This window comes from Esox lucius, chromosome 16, assembly GCF_011004845.1.
Source record: "Esox lucius isolate fEsoLuc1 chromosome 16, fEsoLuc1.pri, whole genome shotgun sequence".
Taxonomy (NCBI): domain Eukaryota; kingdom Metazoa; phylum Chordata; class Actinopteri; order Esociformes; family Esocidae; genus Esox; species Esox lucius.
The window spans coordinates 23,362,562-23,382,553 of NC_047584.1; the positions used below are offsets into that span (position 1 = coordinate 23,362,562).

The following is a 19,992-nucleotide window of genomic DNA, read 5'->3' on the forward strand; positions in this document are numbered from 1 at the left end:
AGTGAGATCAATTAGATTAGCCCACAGCTGTGTTTTCAATCCACTGACATCTGTGTATCCCATACATGTACCGAGACTGAATTACACAAGATAAACATTCACAGCCTGCTGGCTGTGTCTGGGTGTGTGTGTTGAATTTCAATGGGTTGTAAATGGGAAGGTTTTAGTGCTTGTTTGGGGTATCATTACATTTCTTGCTAAGACAGTGTGTGTGTGTGTGTGCTGCCTCCAGGGGCTGGCTTTTAAGTCATATAGACATTCGACCCACTTGGATAGACTTCTAATGTAGAAGTCAAACCTTCTGTTATCCCTTTGTGTGAACAGTGGTGCGGTAGGAGTAAAACACAGTTCACCCACCTGTTTTATTTTGTATTATAGTTATTTTGCATGACAGTTCACCCACCTTTTTATTTTATTTTTGACTGATAGTCCACCCACGTTTATAGAAAAATACACGGAATGTATTGGGAGCCTCATGTTTCTTTTACTGCAACTGGTAATCAGTTTACCCACCTTTTTTTTTAATCGCCAGACCACTATGTATGAACTGCCAGTTCCCAAGGCTGCTATGCGTTACAATTCAGAGCACCACACACACAAACACACGCCATCCACCCATCATTAGTCTGGCTCTTCTCTAAACTCACCTTTCATGCTTCCTGATCTCTCTTTGAAGTTACCCTACTCACCACTAAATTATTCACAAAGGCCATCAGCCACGATCATTCAAAATGATTCACAATTTGACATCACGGATGATTCATTAACGATGTCTAACCTTGTTTATTTCTGGCACTAACATGCCTGCTTGGTCCCGATCTCATCCACATTTTGATTGTGTAGACATTTTCAGAAATACAGTTCACAGGTGGTATGAATGAAACGTGTCTTATTTCTACACTGTGACAAAATGACATATTGATGTCACAAGTTAATGGTGCCACCTGCCAATAATATCTGAAGGTTTTAGGGTCATTTACGGTAAATTATAGTCATTTACAGTAAATTGTCCTTATTGTCTGCATCCATCTTCACTTCCTGACAATGCCTGTCTGATCACAGTCATATTACAATGTGTCTTTGATATCTAAATCTGTCATCAAACGTAGTCACTGTCAAAATGGGGACAGGACCAGGATAAATGGCTCATGTTAAACAGACTACCCTGCAGTTAGTTATGTAATTAGCCAGGAGGAAAAGAGGAAAAGCCACAGACGACACTGGGATCCTCAGTAGTTACTGGCACGGACATCATTTAGAGCCCATGTATTATGTAGACATTATAAAAGCAACACTAAAATAACATCAAATATATAATATCTACCTTATTAAGGGTTATTTAATTAATCTATAATTCTAATACATTTACAAATGTTAACAGGATATAAGTGTTGTGGGTCATGACACATCTTGAAAACCAACGTATTCTGCTCCTGGGACCGAGTACCAATGCATTACATCCAGAAGCAAGAAAGTAACCAAGGTTTAACTGGGCAACCGTTAACAATGAAGTTATAAAGAAACTAGGTAAAAATCAACCGCCACCATGAAAAATTATGTTGCATGATGATACAGAAGATTTTTTTCTAATACACATTGGGTGTGTTTCAAAATGGTTAGGAACTGGAGGTACACCATATTTGTGAAATACTGACTAGTTATTGCACTTTTTTGTGTTTTACAGTCAGTTAAAAAATTATGAAATAAGCCTTAATAAGGTATAACCCCTTTATGAACTCTTCACAGTGTTAACCATTATAATAATAACACAAAGGCTGTTTCCAACCTGGAGACTGTAGCCAAATGTTCCTCCCTGTTATGCACATTATGACACGGCCATCTACGGTAAGATTAGGGAGAGACAATGGTGGATTCATTTAGGTCACATTACTTAAAGAATTCAACTGGAATCCCTTCAGAGCTGCATAGGGGATAAGGGATGGATAATTACAAAGATGACAGAGGGAAGAAGGTAAGACTGAGGAGAAAGGAGAGATGAAAAGGGCTATGGTTGGCTCCTATCCCATTCTCCGTGGCTACTTTTTGGGACTGGGCATGTGACAGATTATGACGTGAGGATGTATGAGAGAGTGGGAATGCTTAAGAATGGGGACAAGCAAACACCAGAGTCCCATAGAAATTGAAAAGGGAACTGTTAAGAGAAACGGAGACTGTAGAATGAAGGGACGAATAACAAAGAGGGGGAGAAAGACGGGGAGACGCAATGCTTACTACTGGGAGTCAGTCATAGCCAGGTAGTGTTTTGTTTTAACCAGACTGAAGTGTCACGCTCATGGAACTGTTTATCGTTACTGCTGATGTGCTTTGCTCTCCTTTCTAAAATTAAAATATAGTGATAGACATGTCCTTTCTCTCAAACATTGTGTATTGCACACCCTCAAATCATTTGAATGGCCCCTTTTTGTCTTTGTCCTTCGACAGGTTTTTTGAATATTTCTCACTAAGGAGGAAAGATTACTGGTTCAATATGTACTCTAATTTAATTAATTTAAGCTGTGTTTTGCAAGAAACATAGTCTTCGCATACTTAGCTTAGATTTTCCCAGCAGCAGAGCAGTTTGTTCCATTCCTTTTAATCTCTCGCCTCATTTAAATGTGTTTACTTTGCTTTGGTATCATTTAAAATGAAAATTAAGTCAAATGAAAAGTAGGTATATTGAAGGGATTTATGTTACACACAAAAGAGATCAGTATACTTTTGAATACACATTAATGTATTATTCCGTTATGAGATCAGTGAAACAGAGGGGATTTTGACCACTATAGGAATTTCTAAACTCCTTCTTCCATTCCTACTCTATTCTGAGATCCACCACTGTCAAAAGTAGCATATAAGAACAATTCATCAAATGTATTCGAAAGATAATTATTAGACACATTCTACCTGAATTAACATTATACATTAGTTGGTAGACAGCCTACCACTATGTGCTAATTGCTCATGTAAGTTGCTTTGGACTAAATTACTAGAATACAAAATGTTGTAATTTCCAAAGCAACTGTTGGTGGCACAATGACACCAGCCAGTCAATTCTAGAAAAATCTAAATTATTACAAAGAAAACTGTCAATGAAAAAGTCTGTGCTTGAATATTTTTTTTTTATTTAAGATATTCTTGTAACCTCCAGAAGACCCAGATCAGTTATTACAGCAAACAATATGGTGAAACTGAAATATATTAGAAGTTTCTTCATATATTTTTTTTTTTAACAAAGGTAACATGTTTGTAAAGACATTACTAGTACAGAAGGTCAAATGCTTTCTTGCAAGCAAGTAGATGAGGTATCGGTAGAGTCATGTTTGGTTTAAAAGTATTACGAGATAACTGCAACTCTGCCACAGCAATGGAAGTAGAAATTAAAAAAACAAACAGGATTGAAGTACCCGGTCTGCCACCTATTAAAAGATTAGCATGGCTAAGAATGACCAGTCTAAATCGTAATATACATAATGTTGAAATAAAACAATAAAAACACCCATTCTACTCAGCAAATCAGGAGCCTCCACTTTCTACAATGTTTTGAAATCATAACAATTTGACAGCATTGTGTGTCTAGCAAAGCAGGTGAAGACTTTTCTAAATAGCCTCACCACTCCCAAATATCAACTAAAAAGGGTGAATACTTATACAATTATTTTTTATTTTTTATATTTGTAGATTTAGATACATTTTCAATTTTTGTGTGGTTGATCAGTGGCAAAAACCACTGATTAAATCTATTTTTATTGCACTGTAAAAACAAACTTTGCATAAACATTTATTGCAATGGCATATGGCAGAGGAAACATCAGTTTAATGAAAAAGTGACCACGCAATTTGTGTTATGAAACAACTGCTTCTTTAATATGTACTAAAGGCTTGTGACAATGTACAGTACCACGTAATTGTAATTCCAGAACTGTAAAAAGCATGATCTGTATTGATTTCACTGGGGCTGGGTTTTCAGGTCACTGAATATGGAAACGAGGAGACAAGAGCCGAGGAAGCCTGTTTAAACTTTTAAAGCACTTATGTCAACCCTCATGGTTCTGGTCTCTGTTCGCTTCAGATGTTGCAGCATTGGATGGGCCGCAGCTGTGGCAAATTCTCATTTAGGGATAAAAGTGTATGATGAGGATGTGAATAATATTTTAACTAACTATTTAAAACTCTTAGAAATGTTGATCTAGTGTTCAACATCTAGTCTATAAAGCATCCACACATCTACCAAAAATGACGTGTAAAACAGGTAAGAATCCGAACCACTGATGTAAGCACCCTCACAGCATGGCCACATTCCTTCTCAATTACTTTTTAGACTAAAAACTAAAATGATGTGAATGGGGGTGTGCTTTTCTCAGAATTGATCCTGAGACTTTAATTGTGTCACAGGTCGGACCTAGTCATGACCTGCCAGCTGACAGACTGATGACATTGTCTGGGGTCATAAAACCGCTGAAGAATATCCCTGGAATGGAGCTTATATGGCGGGACCTTGGAACACTGACAGTTTAGTAAGACTCTCCGTCGTTGCTCCACCTTAGCGCTTATACTAGTATGTCTGCATACCTCTCTTACTACTAAGCCAGAATACATGATTTATAAATTGTCAAATGGTTCCCTCGATGTTTAACTGGATATATTGTGTTTATACTGGGTTTACTGGATACCAGACATGAATTGAGTGAAAGCATTATCCACGTAAGCACTATGGAATTATTATCCTGTCTTGCTTTCTGAAAATCATCCAGTGTGTCCTTGAATCTGGGCCTAGAGTCGTTCTTTACTCTTTTCCTTCTCTTAGTTACCATGTGAGGACAAAGTGATGCTCCACTTCTAACTGTTGAGAACTAAAGACATTAGAAATGAAAACATTGTCCTGATTAAATATTTGTTTTACAATACTTCCAGGAAAACACACAACTTACATAATAACTTTGTGCACAAATGTGTTAGTGCATGTGTGTGTGTGTGCGTGTGTTAGTGAGTGATACATTCACACGTTTGCGTGTATATGTGTGTATGTCAAATCAAATTGTATTTATCACACGCTTAGTAAACAGCAGATGTAGACTAACAGTGAAATGCTGACTTACGGGCTTTTCTCCAGGAAAAAAAGTGAGGAATTTACATCAAAAATAAACAGAAAATAGTAACACAAGAAATATATAAACACTAAATGAGGAGAGTTATAGTTATATATGTGTGTGTGTGTGTCGGTATCTATGTGTAGAGTCCAGTATGTGTACATGAAGTCAGTATTAAAGGGCTAGCTCAAAGAGGGGACCATGCGGAGAGTGCTGGTACACAGTTAGTAGACATTTTGCAGTCATGTTTAACAGCCTCAGGTCCTGTCCGTTCTAGGCACGCTGGCAATGCATGCCGTGCGTAAATACGAAGAGCAGGCTTTCCTTTGTCAATCGGCCCCTTGACACGCCCGGTGTAGAGGTTCAGACCAGCCCACAAAGCGCCTTGTGATTCTTAGCCGAGCGAAGTAGCAGCCGGTTAGGGTGTTGTCAGCTGTAGAACTTCGGATGGTCCTAGGGCCCATGCCAAATCCTTACAGCCTCCTGAGAGGGCTGAGGTACCACAACTGGATGGGTGGACCATATTCACCTGTCAGTGACGTGTACACAAGCTCAACCTGCTCCACTTCAATCCAGATGATGTGAATGGGGGTGTGCTTGTTTCCTTGATTCCTCCAATTCCCATAGTTCACAATCAGTTCTTTGTCTTGCTGATGTTCAATGAGGGACTGTTGCCAGGTCGCTGACCTCCCCCGCGGAGACCGTATTGTCGTCATCAGTGCTCAAGCCTACCACCGTTTTGTCATCGATCAAGCCAACCACCATCCTCATCTAACAGTCTCCCACCCATACCCCAGTCTCCATCTAACAGTCTCCCACCCATACCCCAGTCTCCATCTAACAGTCTCCCACCCATACCCCAGTCTCCATCTAACAGTCTCCCACCCATACCCCAGTCTCCATCTAACAAACTCCCACCCATACCCCAGTCTCCATCTAACAGTCTCCCACCCATACCCCAGTCTCCATCTAACAGTCTCCCACCCATACCCCAGTCTCCATCTAACAGTCTCCCACCCATACCCCAGTCTCCATCTAACAGTCTCCCACCCATACCCCAGTCTCCATCTAACAAACTCCCACCCATACCCCAGTCTCCATCTAACAGTCTCCCACCCATACCCCAGTCTCCATCTAACAGTCTCCCACCCATACCCCAGTCTCCATCTAACAGTCTCCCACCCATACCCCAGTCTCCATCTAACAGTCTCCCACCCATACCCCAGTCTCCATCTAACAGTCTCCCACCCATACCCCAGTCTCCATCTAACAGTCTCCCACCCATACCCCAGTCTCCATCTAACAAACTCCCACCCATACCCCAGTCTCCATCTAACAGTCTCCCACCCATACCCCAGTCTCCATCTAACAGTCTCCCACCCATACCTCAGTCCTCATCTTACCCTCTCCCACTCATAGCCCATTTGATAAATGAAAGCATGCCACTGAATTTACTCCTTCTGTTATTTTCTGCCAGGGTTCCAATCTTCTTGTGCCAGCCATGGTGTTACTTAGCTTACCTGGGTGAAATCACCAAAAAAGCATGTACGTATAATCAAAGCCTAGCTGTGTTGGGATACATTGGACATGTTGTGCAGAACGTTGTGCAGATAATGCTAATGTTCAGAAATAAATGTTGCACAGAATGCAGACTCCGATGTCAATTGGATTATCTGCAACAGGCCATAGTGAAGAAATAGAATTTGATTGCTGGATTAGCTATGGATTTTATTCACTTAGATAGGATGAGATCTACTTAACTTATTAGGTAGCAGATTTTGTTGAGATATTTTTTGCTATAGTTTCTAATCAGGCATTTCAAGCTCTATGTCTGGAGCCATAACTCAGAGTATGTTCTGGTTTAACAGAGCTACCTACACATAGGTACACTTCAACTGTGTACCTATGTGTATAAATAATGTATTTCTTTGCATTTTATTGCATGACATAAGTATTTTATCACCTACCAACCAGTAAGAATTCCGGCTCTCACAGACCTGTTAGTTAAGAAGCCTTCTCGTTCTCCACTCAATGGAAGAAGTTCAAGATGACGGTCAATCTCCCTCGGCCTGGGGCTCCATGCAAGATCTCACCTCGTGGGGCATCAATGATCATGAGGAAGGTGAGGGATCAGCCCAGAACTACACAGCAGGACCTGGTCAATGACCTGAAGAGAGCTGGGACCACAGTCTCAAAGATAACCATTAGTAACATACTACGCCGTCATGGATTAAAATCCTGCAGCGCACGCAATGTCCCCCTGCTCAAGCCAACGCATGTCCAGGCCCGTCTGAAGTTTGCCAATGACCATCTGGATGATCCACAGGAGGAATGGGAGAAGGTCGTGTGGTCTGATGAGACAAAAATAGAGCTTTTTGGTCTAAACTCCACTCACGGTGTTTGGAGGAAGAAGAAGGATGAGTACAACCCCAAGAACACCATCTCAACCATGAAGCATGGAGGTGGAAACATCATTCTTTGGGGATGCTTTTCTGCAAAGGGGACAGGACGACTGCACCATATTGAGGGGAGAATGGATGGGGCCATGTATCGCGAGATCTTGGCCAACAACCTCCTTCCTTCAGTAAGAGCATTGAAGATGGGTCGTGGCTGGGTCTTCCAGCTTGACAACGACCCAAAACACACAGCCAGGGCAACTAAGGAGTGGCTCTGTAAGAAGCATCTCAAGGTCCTGGAGTGGCCTAGCCAGTCTCCAGACCTGAACCCAATAGAAAATCTTTGGAGGGAGTTGAATGTCCGTATTGGCCAGCGACAGCCCCGAAACCTGAAGGATCTGGAGAAGGTCTGTATGGAGGAGTGGGCCAAAATCCCTGCTGCATAGTGTGCAAACCTGGTCAAGAACTACAGGAAACGTATGATCTCTGTAATTGCAAACAAAGGTTTCTGTACCAAATATTAAGTTCTGCTTTTCTGATGTATCAAATACTTATGTCATGCAATCAAATGCAAATTAATTACTTAAAAATCATACAATGTGATTTCCTGGATTTTTGTTTTAGATTCCGTCACTCACAGTTGAAGAGTACCTATGATAAAAATGACAGACTTCTACATGCTTTGTAAGTGGGAAAACCTGAAAAATCGGCAGTGGATCAAATACTTGTTCTCCCCACTGTATGTTAATAATCTATCTTTCTGAAATAGTACTATGCTCCACTTGAGGTAAAAATACCCTGGACAACAAATCCATCTCTGTCCCCCTTAGTCCAATTGGATCATGACTTCCAGTTCATTCTCCTTGCCTACAAGCAACAATTAAAGGAGCTTTTGAAACAGTGAAATGGTCCACCAATGCCACCAGTATTGTTAAGATGGTACAAAGCACTCCACTTCTTAAGGAAACAAAAGAAAATTAGCATTCTATCTGGGTCCTCTCTAAATACTTTCGCCGCACATTAAAAGCATGAAAGCATTCTGACCGGCTCCATCACAGCCTGGTATGGGAACTGATCCGCGTATGACAACCAAGCCCTCTAGTGTGTGGTGAAGATGTCCCAGGACATTACTTAGGCAATGCTCTCACCTATCGGATATGATGCCTAATGAAAGTATGCTGCATTACTTTGGATCCCTCACACTGAAGCAGTGTTGCCAAATGAGGCGGTTTTCCACATAATTGGGTTATTTTATATGATAGTGTGCGGGCAAAAATGGGCTTGGGCGGGTCGATTTACAGATGAGTTTTATAGGAAAAATAGTGTTGGTGTTTTTTTTGTGGAGTCCGTAAGTAATTGTGCAGTTTACAGTCAATTAAATCTGGCAACCCTGCACCACAGCCTCACGTTGATCAATCTCCTGCCATTTGTCAAGTGGGGAATGTACCGGAGAATAAGAACTGGTATTTACTTTTCTCCACTTCTGTGTGAATTATTATTTATGCTGTGTGGATTATTATTTATGCTGTGTGCATTCAGTTCTCAGTTTGCCTCTCCTTTTTGTTGTTTTGTTGCTTTGAAAGAACAAATAAAGGAATGTTTCCATACTTAAGCTCTGCGCCTTGTGTCCTGCCTCCAAGCTGTGACACTTGGCTCTTCAACGTATCAATACGCCAACTCCGAGACCCCTGACCAAAACAAAAAACATGGTGGTCAATCTCTCGCCTCAAAATCAATAATTTGAAGTAACCACAAACATCTATGAATGTTATAAAAAGTCTTATCAAACAAGCCCTGGCCCAAAAAGCATTATTCTCAAGGTTACCTAGGCTAGAAAAGTAGTGATTAGAGACAAGATAATAGCTGGCTGATATTAAATAGATGCAACTCACAGCAGATGGCTAACATCAATATTGCCAGTTGGTTAGCTTAACTATGATTACACATCAGACAACATCTGACTAGATCATTTTCAGGCAGATGTTTTTCATGTTATAATTAATTACTATATCCACCAGTCATTGACTTTAAGAGGATAACTGATGGATATGTAGTTAAAAAGGGGTGTTAAACTAAGACATGGGATGAGCTATTGACAAATGCATGTAAATTACCAAAAGCAACTGGAACAAACTCTTACTCAGAATTATATAATTATTACCTTGCATTGTAGCAAACATTTTTCTCTAGTTTCTTGTTTTGGATATGCATTTTCTTAGGGAAAACTGATTCACTGTCCTAATGCCAAAATCAACAAGCCCCTAAAATCCCTTAAGGCCAGTGGAGATCCTTCGACTGTGATGGCCACTCCATTACAGACAGAATACCAGCTGACTATTTCTTCCCTAAATAGTTCTTGCATAATTTGGAGCTGTGCTCTGGGTCATTGTCCTGTTGTAGGAGGAAACTGTTTCCAATCCAGACCATCACATTGCCTCCACCATGCTTGACAGATGGCATGAAGCACTCCTCCAACATCTTTTCATTTGGTCTGCATCTCACGAATGTTCTTTGTGATCTGAAAACCACAGATTTGTCTGTCTATAACACTTTTTTCCAATCTTCCTCTTTCCTGTGCCTGTATTCTCTTGCTCATCTATTCTTTTTATTGGCCTGTCTGAGATATGGCTTTTTCTTTGCAACCCTGCCTAGAAGGCCAGCATCCTGGAGTCACTTCTTCACTGTTGACATTGAGACTGTTGTTTTGCAGATGACTGTTTAATGAAGCTTCCAGTTGAGGACCTGTGAGGCGTCTGTTTCTCAGACTAGACACTAATGTATTTGTCCTCTTGCTCAGTTGTGCACTGAGGCCTCCCACTCCTCTTTCTATTCTGGTTTGAGCCAGTTTGCGCTGTCTTATAAAGAGAGTAGCACACAGCGTTGTACGAGATCTTCAATTTCTTGGCAACTTCTCCCATGGAACAGCCTTCATTTCTCAGAACGAGAATAGACTGAAGAGTTTCAGAATATAATTATTTGTTTCTGGACATTTTGAGCCTGTAATCAAACCCACAATTGCTGATGCTCCAGATATTAACTAGTCTAAAGGCCAGTTTGATTGCTTTAATCAGCAAAATAGTTTTCAGTTGCTGATAATGGGCCCCTGTACGTCAAGGTTGAAATTCCATTAGATACCAGTCGTTTCCAGCTACAATAGTTATTTACAACATCAACAATGTCTACACTGTATTTCTGATACATTTTAATGGACAAGAAATGTGCTTTCTTTTCAAAAACGATACAAAAAAAAAAGCGATACAAGCGCAAGACAATAAACAACAGGCTAAACCAGGAATACACCGACGCAGCTCTGGCATCGAGCGATACAGGGTCAATAAGCACCAGGGGTGTGTGAATCAGAGGGCTAGATATAGGAGCATGATTGGGGTTGATGAGGACCAGGTGTGTAAAATAAGGTGGAGGTATCTGATATGTGAACGCTGGCGATCTTCCAGAACACTGGCGAATCAGTGTTGCAGAGGGAGGGAAGATGGTGTGGGCGTGACAGACCCAAAACTTTTGAACGGTTGTATATTTATTTACTATGAAGGCAACTACATTTTTTAAATGTTTCGGTAGAACATTGTTTGGAAAAGCTTTTCAATAGATTATCATACATGATGTTAACATTAATGTGGATATTGACATAGAATTCCGTATTTCCTGTATGCAAAGGAATACCATCATTCCAAAACATCAATCACTACCTATGTCAGGTGTGGATTTGCCATGACAAAAGGTTTTTCCTCAAGAGCATGACTATAGCATGTCTCCAAAGTCTGTTTGATATCGTCTGTTATTGATTGTATGACACAAATACCGTTAGCAAGTTAAAATCGAATCAGTGGCCACTTTATCAGGTACACCTGCTTGTTAGCTTAAATAGAAAAACAGCAAATTGCATCTCAATACATAAAGATAGCAGATATGATTGAGAGATTTAGTTGTTGTTTGACCAAACATTAGAATGGGAAAGATGTGTTATCTGAGCAAATATGACAATAGGATTACTGTTTGTGCCAGACATGGCGGTTCCAGCATCTCAGAAGCTGGCCTCCTGGGATTTTCACACAGTACAGACTCTTGGGTTTACAGAGAATGGTGTGATTTACCAGAAACATCCAGTGAGTGGCAGTTCAGTGGGCGAAAACACCCTGTTAATTTGAGAGGTCAGAGGAGAATGGCCAGGCTTGATAAGGCTGACAGAAAGGCATCAAATACTCAAATCTTTACAACAGTGATGTGCAAAAGGACATATCTGAAAGCACAATGCATTTAACCTTGAAGTGGATGGGCTACAGCAGCAGAAGATCATGCCAGGTTTTTCTCCTGTCAGCTGAGATCAGGAAGATTGGCATGCGATCACCAAAACTGGACGACCAAAGATAGAAATCTTGATTCATCAATGGATCCATCCTGCCTTGTGTCCGCGGTACAGGCTTGTGATGGCGGTGTAACGGAGTGGGAATATTTTCTGGGCACACATTAGGTCCCTTAATACTGATGGAGCATCATTTAAAGCCACAGCTTGCCTAAGCACTGTTGCTGACCATCCCCCTATGGCCAGTCTACCTGAGTGACTTGTTTAGGGGATCCTAGCCAATTTTAGATAGATGTACCCAAGTGGCCACTGATTGCTTTCACATAAACATTCAAGAAAGTCAGTCATTGCACTGTGAGATGTTATTTTATTACATTTTCCCAACCGATCCTTGCTACCAGTGCTATTTTTAAGTTAAATACTGACCTGACTATTTTTAGTCAAAGTTGGTACCAGGAAGACTATTGACTGATTTACGGGCCTGTTACTGTTGAGATGTCTGTCTACGCCTACACAGTATGTTGTCTGAGGAACCTTCTGTATGTGGTCCTGTCTAGTTTAGTTGGAATAGCATGGTGGTTTCAACACCAGGGTTGTGGGTTTAGTTCCCACAGGGTGCCAGTATGAAATAAGTATTAAAATAAATCCCTCGCTGCAACTTATTCTGGGTAAGAGTGTGTGCTAAATTACTTAGACTGTAGGTTTATATTTTTTATATCCTCGAAAACCAAGTTAGGCCCACCAAACAAACCATCATCACAGTGAAAGATTGCTCCAAGTCACAGTGAAAAGGCCAAATTGCAATACTATAGCAGTCTGTTTAGTTCAGGGAAAATAATAGTTAATCATTTTTCTACTTGGAATGCGCCTAATAAAAGTGATGATAGTAGGGTGTAGGACAGTTATGAAATAAGGGAAACAAGGTGGGTGTGAACAGTGCTATGAAAAAGTATTTGTCCCCTTTCTGATATTCTGTATTTTTGTTTCAATGTCCCAAGAAAATCATTGCATCACATTATTCTATTAGAATTCTCTGATAAAGAGCAGAATATATGGTTCCTTCAACGATAGCAAGTTTTCCATGTCCAAATCAAGCATCCCCAAGACATACCACCACACCTTTGATATGGCGTGACCTGTTTCTTTGAGAACAGCGCTTCCTTTCGGTTGAATACCGTCATACACTTTAAGAATGGGGACGGAACAAAATGGAGACGGAACAAAGGGGAGGCGTCCACATTACGTCTCACGTTTACCTCACGTTGAACCCTGCCGTGTAGATCCAAGAAGCAGGTACAGTATAAGTAGCCGAAGAGAAATTGTTTGCAATCATTTTAATTTAAGGAATGGCAATATAAATAAAATACAGTTTTGCATTGTACATGGTTTTAAAAAGTAGAAATTGTCCGAATAATAAAAGACGTACAACTGCATCTTGCTTGCAGGATTCAAACTCGAATAAGCCAGATCGCTAGACATAAACCGAAATGTTGCATGTTTGTCTGTAATTGAAGTTGTGTGCATGTAGCACAGGCTTTAGCAAATTCAAATTTTAGTTTACTAGTAGGCTACTTGCCGGAGGCTGACGATGTTTCTTTTTTCTAGTTCCTGCTCGAATTAGACGGCTATACTCAGTGTGGGCCTCATGGTCGGTCCGGTTCTCTGCACTGGCGGTTGACCATAGTTATCTCAATCTATTTTAGCAATCTATCTACTGCATGTAGACTGGCGTTATAAACCGTGACCGTTATATTGTGTGCATAACGCGCAAGTTAAGATAGTAGGCTGTCTAAAAACAAATTGGTTATAACTTTTTTTTATACATTTGCACATTCTTTTTAAGAAAAATCCCAAATTGATCCATAGTTCTTTACAACCCATGTACTTGTGGAGCTTTGAGAGGATTTAATAAGTGTTAAAGGCACGAAGTCATATGGCGAATGTTCCTATATATGAAGAGAAGATAGCACTGTTACCACATTTATTACACGTCAAATCCTGTCAGATCTCCACAAGTGCAAAGGGTATATGCCTTAGGGATCTCTACACTATTTAATCCTTTCCCATAATGTAATACTTTCCCACTTGGGCTTTTCAAAGGTAACGGAAAAATGTCCCTCACCCAAGTAACATCCAACAAATGCAGCGGTGGCTACCAGAAAGTGTTCGAGCATGACAGGTAAGCCCCGTCTCGGCAACACGGAAGCGAATCCTGCTTGAATATAACCACACATGAAAGCAACGCATTGCAGCATTTTAGGAGTTTTTTGGTTTTTAGTTTAATGCAATAATGCCATTTAATAATTGTACACCATTTGGGTTTGTTGGAAAACTAGTCATAAACATATACATGCACGTCTGTCTAGCACTGAGCTGAAGTGTAAAATGAAGTTTGCCATCTACCTGCCCCCTAAGGCTGAGAATGGGAAGTGTCCTGTCTTCTACTGGCTCTCAGGTAAATGTTATGATCAGTTAACAATGTCTGGCATGCTTGCCTTTATCTCCATGTATTGGCCATCAGATCCGAAATGCATTCTGGTCCACTGGTGCTACCATTCTGATTAGGCCAGCAAGGATGGGGCATGTGGCTTCAAAAACCTACCTCAGTCCAAGAACTGCACAATGTTACTGTACTGTAATGTCCCAGTATGGCAAAAAAAAAAAAACCCCACATAAGTTTGAAATCTCTAATTTTTAATGAAACTGCCTTTGTCATCCTCTAATACTAGGTAGCTGACCCACAACAGCCATTGTTGAGTGGAGTTTTGAGTTGGCTGACTGTTTTTTTTTTGTGCTATCCAAAACTGCCGTGGTGGCTTAGTCACTTAGCCTGAGACCCACTAAGGCTGTTAAATGGAATGCACATTTTCAATGATATGTTCCGAGTACAGTGGCGTGGACTATTCCCGAATTGAGCTGTTTTTTCTGAGCAATATGTCCCTCTGCATCATACGGGCCAAGCTCTCCTATCATGGCCCGTATGAGAACCTGTATGACCTGACTGCAGATGTACTTGCAGCAAGTTTAAGGTTGGAACTCCCAGTGGCCTCTGAATAAATATGTAAATGTCTGTCTCTTCTACTCAGGTTTGACGTGCACAGAGCAGAACTTCATCACCAAGGCTGGCAGTCAGCAGGCAGCATCAGAGCACGGCCTCATAATTGTAGCGCCGGACACCAGCCCACGTGCGACACGCATGCTTTTTATTTTAAGCTTAAGAATGTATTGACTCTGTTTACATATTAGCATGATTAGCATTGTTTAACCCTAAAATAGTATCTCTTGAAAGGTTCAAGCAAGAGAGACCAAACCAACTTTATTTCAAGTTTGGGTTGTTCCAACTTAAAATGCTGAGATATGTATAGACTAATAGACAAATCTGCATAAACTAACCCTAAAACGTTCTCTTAACCATTTAAACTAAACTTTTCCCTCCATTTCTCTACTATTCAACTGTGAAGTCAAGAATTCTTCCACTACCTCCTACAACTTATTTTAAAACGAGCCCCAGTAAATGTACATGTAAAGTTCAAATCAAGTTGCGTTACATTTGCTCTGTCCTCGAGACTCCAAGGTTGACATCTCACCAGTTTCACACTCGCCCATATAACATTAACTATGTTCAGGTGGTTGTAACATTGAGGGCGAAGATGAGAGCTGGGACTTTGGCACTGGAGCTGGTTTCTATGTAAACGCCACACAGGAACCCTGGAAGACCAACTACCGCATGTATGCCTATGTCACTGAGGAGGTGTGTGGGTCTCCTGTCTGCTTTTGCTACTGTAAATCCCCTGAAACTTGCCACCTATCAACTGTCTCTTCCTCTCAGCTGCCTAGTTTGATCAACGCCAACTTCCCAGCTGACCCAGAGAAGATGTCGATCTCTGGTCACTCGATGGGGGGACACGGAGCCCTCATCTGCGCCCTAAAGAACCCTGGAAAATACAAGGCATGGCAGTGTGTCACAAGACCAATAGCTGGTAACACTCATGTAATATGTACATGTTGAATGACGCCCGGTCCTTCCCTTCAGGCTGTGTCCGCCTTCGCCCCCATCTGTAACCCCATGCAGTGTGCCTGGGGGCAGAAAGCCTTCACTGGGTACCTGGGTGAAGACAAGAAAGACTGGGAGGTACATTCTGGGATGGGGTAGTTACACTCAAAGGGCTCTGTTAGAACGAAACACCTAGGGTTAGAGTAGCATTTGTGAGCGACACCTGTTTGTATTTTTCTTCCCCTACCCTTTTATTCTCTCCAGTCTTATGATGCCACCGTGCTGGCGGGCTCCTATTGTGGGCCCCAGCTGGACATCCTGATCGACCAGGGCCGTGATGACCAGTTCCTGTCAGCCAGCCAGCTGCTTCCTGACAACCTGATTGCCGCCTGCTCTGAAAAGAAGATTCCTGTGGTGTTCAGGCTTCAGCCGGTCAGTGTTGCAAAGTGGTCAACAATGGCAACTGTTGATACAGTATTTAACGGCCCATTGCATTCAAACTAGAGGGAAAAAAAGTTGTACTTGTTTTTTTACACAGGAATGTTGAAGCGTAAATTATGCTATCAGCTAAACTAAGTATTAAGTGTACTGTATATTAGGTGGATAATTATTTAGTAAATATTTCGTTTCACTAAGGGTAATGTATCCTACAAGATAAAACGTTATTTAAATACCTATGTCGTCCTTAGGGCTATGACCACAGCTACTACTTCATCTACTCCTTTATCAACGACCACATCAAGCACCATGCCAAGTTCCTCAATGCTTAAAAGCATGACTGCTAGACCAGAACCCAACCAGGCTTTGTCCTCTGTGCCTTCTACTGTGCAGTCCCATCTACCCTATACAGAGAAATAAAGCCTGATGACCTGAAGTGAACCAGCTGAGCTGAAAGGAACTGACCTGCTATGTTAAATAGTGGGATTAGTGATGTTAAAGGGGAGTTTGCTTGCCAAATCACATGCTAATGCAAACTACTTTTTTGAAAATAAAAGTTCACTTATTACTTTTCATAACATTTGTTTTCATGTTGTGACCTCACACATACAGTCATCTGAGTAAATGTAGGTTAAGTATCAAACGTAAGACATTGAAGTTTATGGATAAGATCTTTACTGATAGTGATGAGAAATATATACATTATTCACAACAGTTAAGGCAAAACTGAAAGGGTGTTTCATGCAATGAGGTCCAAATTGCTGAACAACAAATACACCAATATGACAAAAGGTACAAAGTGGTATAATAATACATCAAAATGTGAAGAAAGAAACCTCAGAATAAATGTCCTCCCATCATAAAAGTACAAAACTGTGGAGTACTAACTTTCAGGACTATGTACAGAAAATCGTAGAAAAGAATACTGCTTTACACAGCAGTTAAAAAAAAAAATCTTGTGAGAAAACCCCCAACATTTGTATAGCTCAAATTAATTTCATAATATGCAATATTTAGATTTATTTAATGCTCTGATTTGTCAGTTGCCAAAACAAAACTATAAAAACATTTTTAAAGTGCAGATCATTTCAGGCCAGTAGACAGCCACAAAGCCACTTCTAAAGGCTTAGATTCACTCACTAATGAAAAAAGTAATTATCTTTTTGTGTTAAAAGGATAGTTCACTCAAAATAACAAAATAGCACATTGATATATTTAATCTGTAAGCAGTTTATGGACCAGGTTTGACAGGAACCCATGCTATGGTTTAGTTTGCGGGCACTGTTGTCCAGAGACCTACAGTTTATCAACATGTCTCATCATCCAAATTGTCCAAAAGGATCTAAAATGTATTGTGAGGCTCAACAAAGGCTCTTATGATTGTGTGGAAAATAGCTTATTAGTACCATTACATAATTAGTATTTGTTTCACAAATAAAAAAATACTATTACAGATCTCTGGATGTGGATGGTATTTGTGCCACAAATGCTAAAATGCTAGCATTAAGAAAAAAATGCCAGGGAAACTAAACCAAAGCGCATATTCCCATCATATTTAGTCAATAGACCGCTTACAGGGTAAGGACACCAATGGTACCATTTTGTATTTTGGGTGAATTATCCCTCCTTTACATTTCTAAACTAATAATTCCTCAGGAAAATAACAGCCTACCCTCATTTTCTCCTTAAGTCCCTTGTCTTTCATCAGAAAACGTGTAAGGTAATGTAGAACTGGTGTACTGGTAGTCATATATTGGTGCCTGAGTAGTTCTTTTTAGCTAGGTGGAAACAAATTAATATTAATCTAATTGATATTAAGGTAGGATTACTGTGCAAAAGTATATGCACAATACTGTATTATATACATAATATTACCTTCATTATATATACAGTATAAATGGTATTACTGTAATTGACCTCACTATTCTGATTCCTAGAAATTGTTTCCCTTGCCTAAGGAGTGTGGCTTATTAACTCCCATACAAATTACAAGTATCCAAACAACTATTAGTAATGCTGTCAAATATAATAGTACAATATTTTCAAAAAATAGAATCCAACTGCAAAAACCCTCATCACATAACAGTTTGACATCACCCATTCTGATAAATACCTACAATACACCTTAAGACTTAAATTATTGGAATAAAACAAACCTAATATACAAAAACCTTACTAAATTCACAAGCAGCTCTGGAAAAAAAGCTGTTGTTGGCAACTGTCAAATCTATCCAGTGAAAAACTGATTTTACTGTTAAGGCTTTAGCTTTGGATACCAAGCTGTATTAAATTCATGTATGTACAATTAAAAGCCAACACACCCTTATTTTGTAATTTTTAGCTTTTGTAGTGGTATGATATTGGGCACTCACGCATCTACTTTCCATATTCTGCTAACACTGTCCTTGTAATATAGTCACAATGTCTTTATTTCAGTGAATACATCTCAGGTACATAGATCTACCATGGTCAGCATATACCCACAACCTTTGAGGAGTTATTTATTATATTATGTGGACACACAAGCCCATCCCCCTTCTCACTTTTCATTCTATTTCTCTTGTCTCTGTCACTATAAAACAGCCATTATTGTACTATACTTGTGAGGACTTTGGGTCAAAGGTTTTCCCTTTTAAAATCAGACTCTTAATCTGCGAGACCATAAACCTAAACCAAATCTAAACCCTAAAACAAACAACTGTCCTAATTTTTCTGGAATTTTCATATGTTACTATTTCTGTGAGGATTTCCGGTACTTAATAGTACAGAAGTGTGTGTGTGTGTTTGTGTAGAAACACCAGACCGAAGCAGTTTACAGAATGAAGAATGACAGTGCAGAATACCCACACCTACCCTGAGTTACATACCCAAAGCTCCCAATTCAAAAACCAACAAGTTCCTATAGTCTTAGGTCAACACATCAACCACCTACAAATGTAATGTGAGATCAATTCAAAGTAGAACATCATACAATATACAGTACAATACCTAAAATATATTACCTATTAGAGAAAAATATTTGGGATTCTTTTAAATGTGTACAACATGGCCATTTTCATTATAAATATCTTTAAATAGGGAAGCTTTAGCGGAGACCGAGCTTTGTGAGAGTGTTTGTGGTTTAGTGTCTCAGGTATTATTGTTGTTACTAAGGGTACTAAATATTCCTAGCCTTTGGAATAGATGGCTGGAAGATGGCTGTCAGTAAAATGCTGAGTCAAATGTGCAGTGTGGTATGCTGGAAGATGTTGTGACCAGGATTCATGCTACTGGAGTGTCCATGTTTGCTGAATGCTCCCACAAACCATCAGGGCACTCCTGTAATAATTAAAAACCATCATCGTGGACGCACCGGTTTTCTATGCATATGTCATCCGCATTGGTACATCCCACTAATGTATTTTCAGGGCACTTTGCGCATTAATGTGTAACCTCAAAACGTGGTCGTAATAAAAGGAAGACTACAGTCCCTTGGAAAAGACCAATTCAGGAGGTACAATGTCAGCCGTTCTTTCACTTGAAACGAAACCTGAACTGAGTGCTGTGTTGGTGTTGGGCGAGTGAGGAGGTTTCCTTCCTCTCACGTGAAGAGGGCCTGCTTGGTTGAAGTCTCATCCACCAGCGCCTGGACCGTCATGCTCACTTTGACCATACCCTTCTCTTCTAGTATGTGATGAGGCAGACACAGCTTATCCTGAGGAGGTCCACAGAAGCAGGAAGAGAGGGTGGGGGAGAAGAGAGTGGGAAAGAAGTAGA

General features: G+C 40.3%; 2 protein-coding genes across 3 annotated transcripts in view; one reads left to right on the top strand and one right to left on the bottom strand.

Annotated features, from left to right (window-relative positions):
- Window positions 1-12,997: 12,997 nt before the first annotated feature.
- Window positions 12,998-16,811, top strand: esd (esterase D/formylglutathione hydrolase). The gene is made up of 9 exons (XM_010880049.5): window positions 12,998-13,097; window positions 13,905-13,983; window positions 14,171-14,259; window positions 14,891-14,989; window positions 15,431-15,555; window positions 15,634-15,753; window positions 15,838-15,936; window positions 16,063-16,230; window positions 16,488-16,811. Exons 2-9 carry the CDS (start codon window positions 13,916-13,918, stop codon window positions 16,566-16,568), a joined length of 849 nt encoding a protein of 282 aa, XP_010878351.1. The 5' UTR covers window positions 12,998-13,097; window positions 13,905-13,915; the 3' UTR covers window positions 16,569-16,811.
- A 918-nt stretch (window positions 16,812-17,729) lies between these two features.
- The window catches only part of lrch1 (leucine-rich repeats and calponin homology (CH) domain containing 1), a 58,764-nt gene continuing 56,501 nt past the window's right edge, over window positions 17,730-19,992 (bottom strand). For both annotated transcript variants that reach the window (XM_010880046.5, XM_010880048.5), the window contains one exon: window positions 17,730-19,930. In XM_010880046.5, coding sequence (XP_010878348.1) covers window positions 19,817-19,930 — 114 coding nt within the window. In that variant the 3' untranslated portion in view covers window positions 17,730-19,816. The remainder of the gene's footprint in view (window positions 19,931-19,992) is intronic.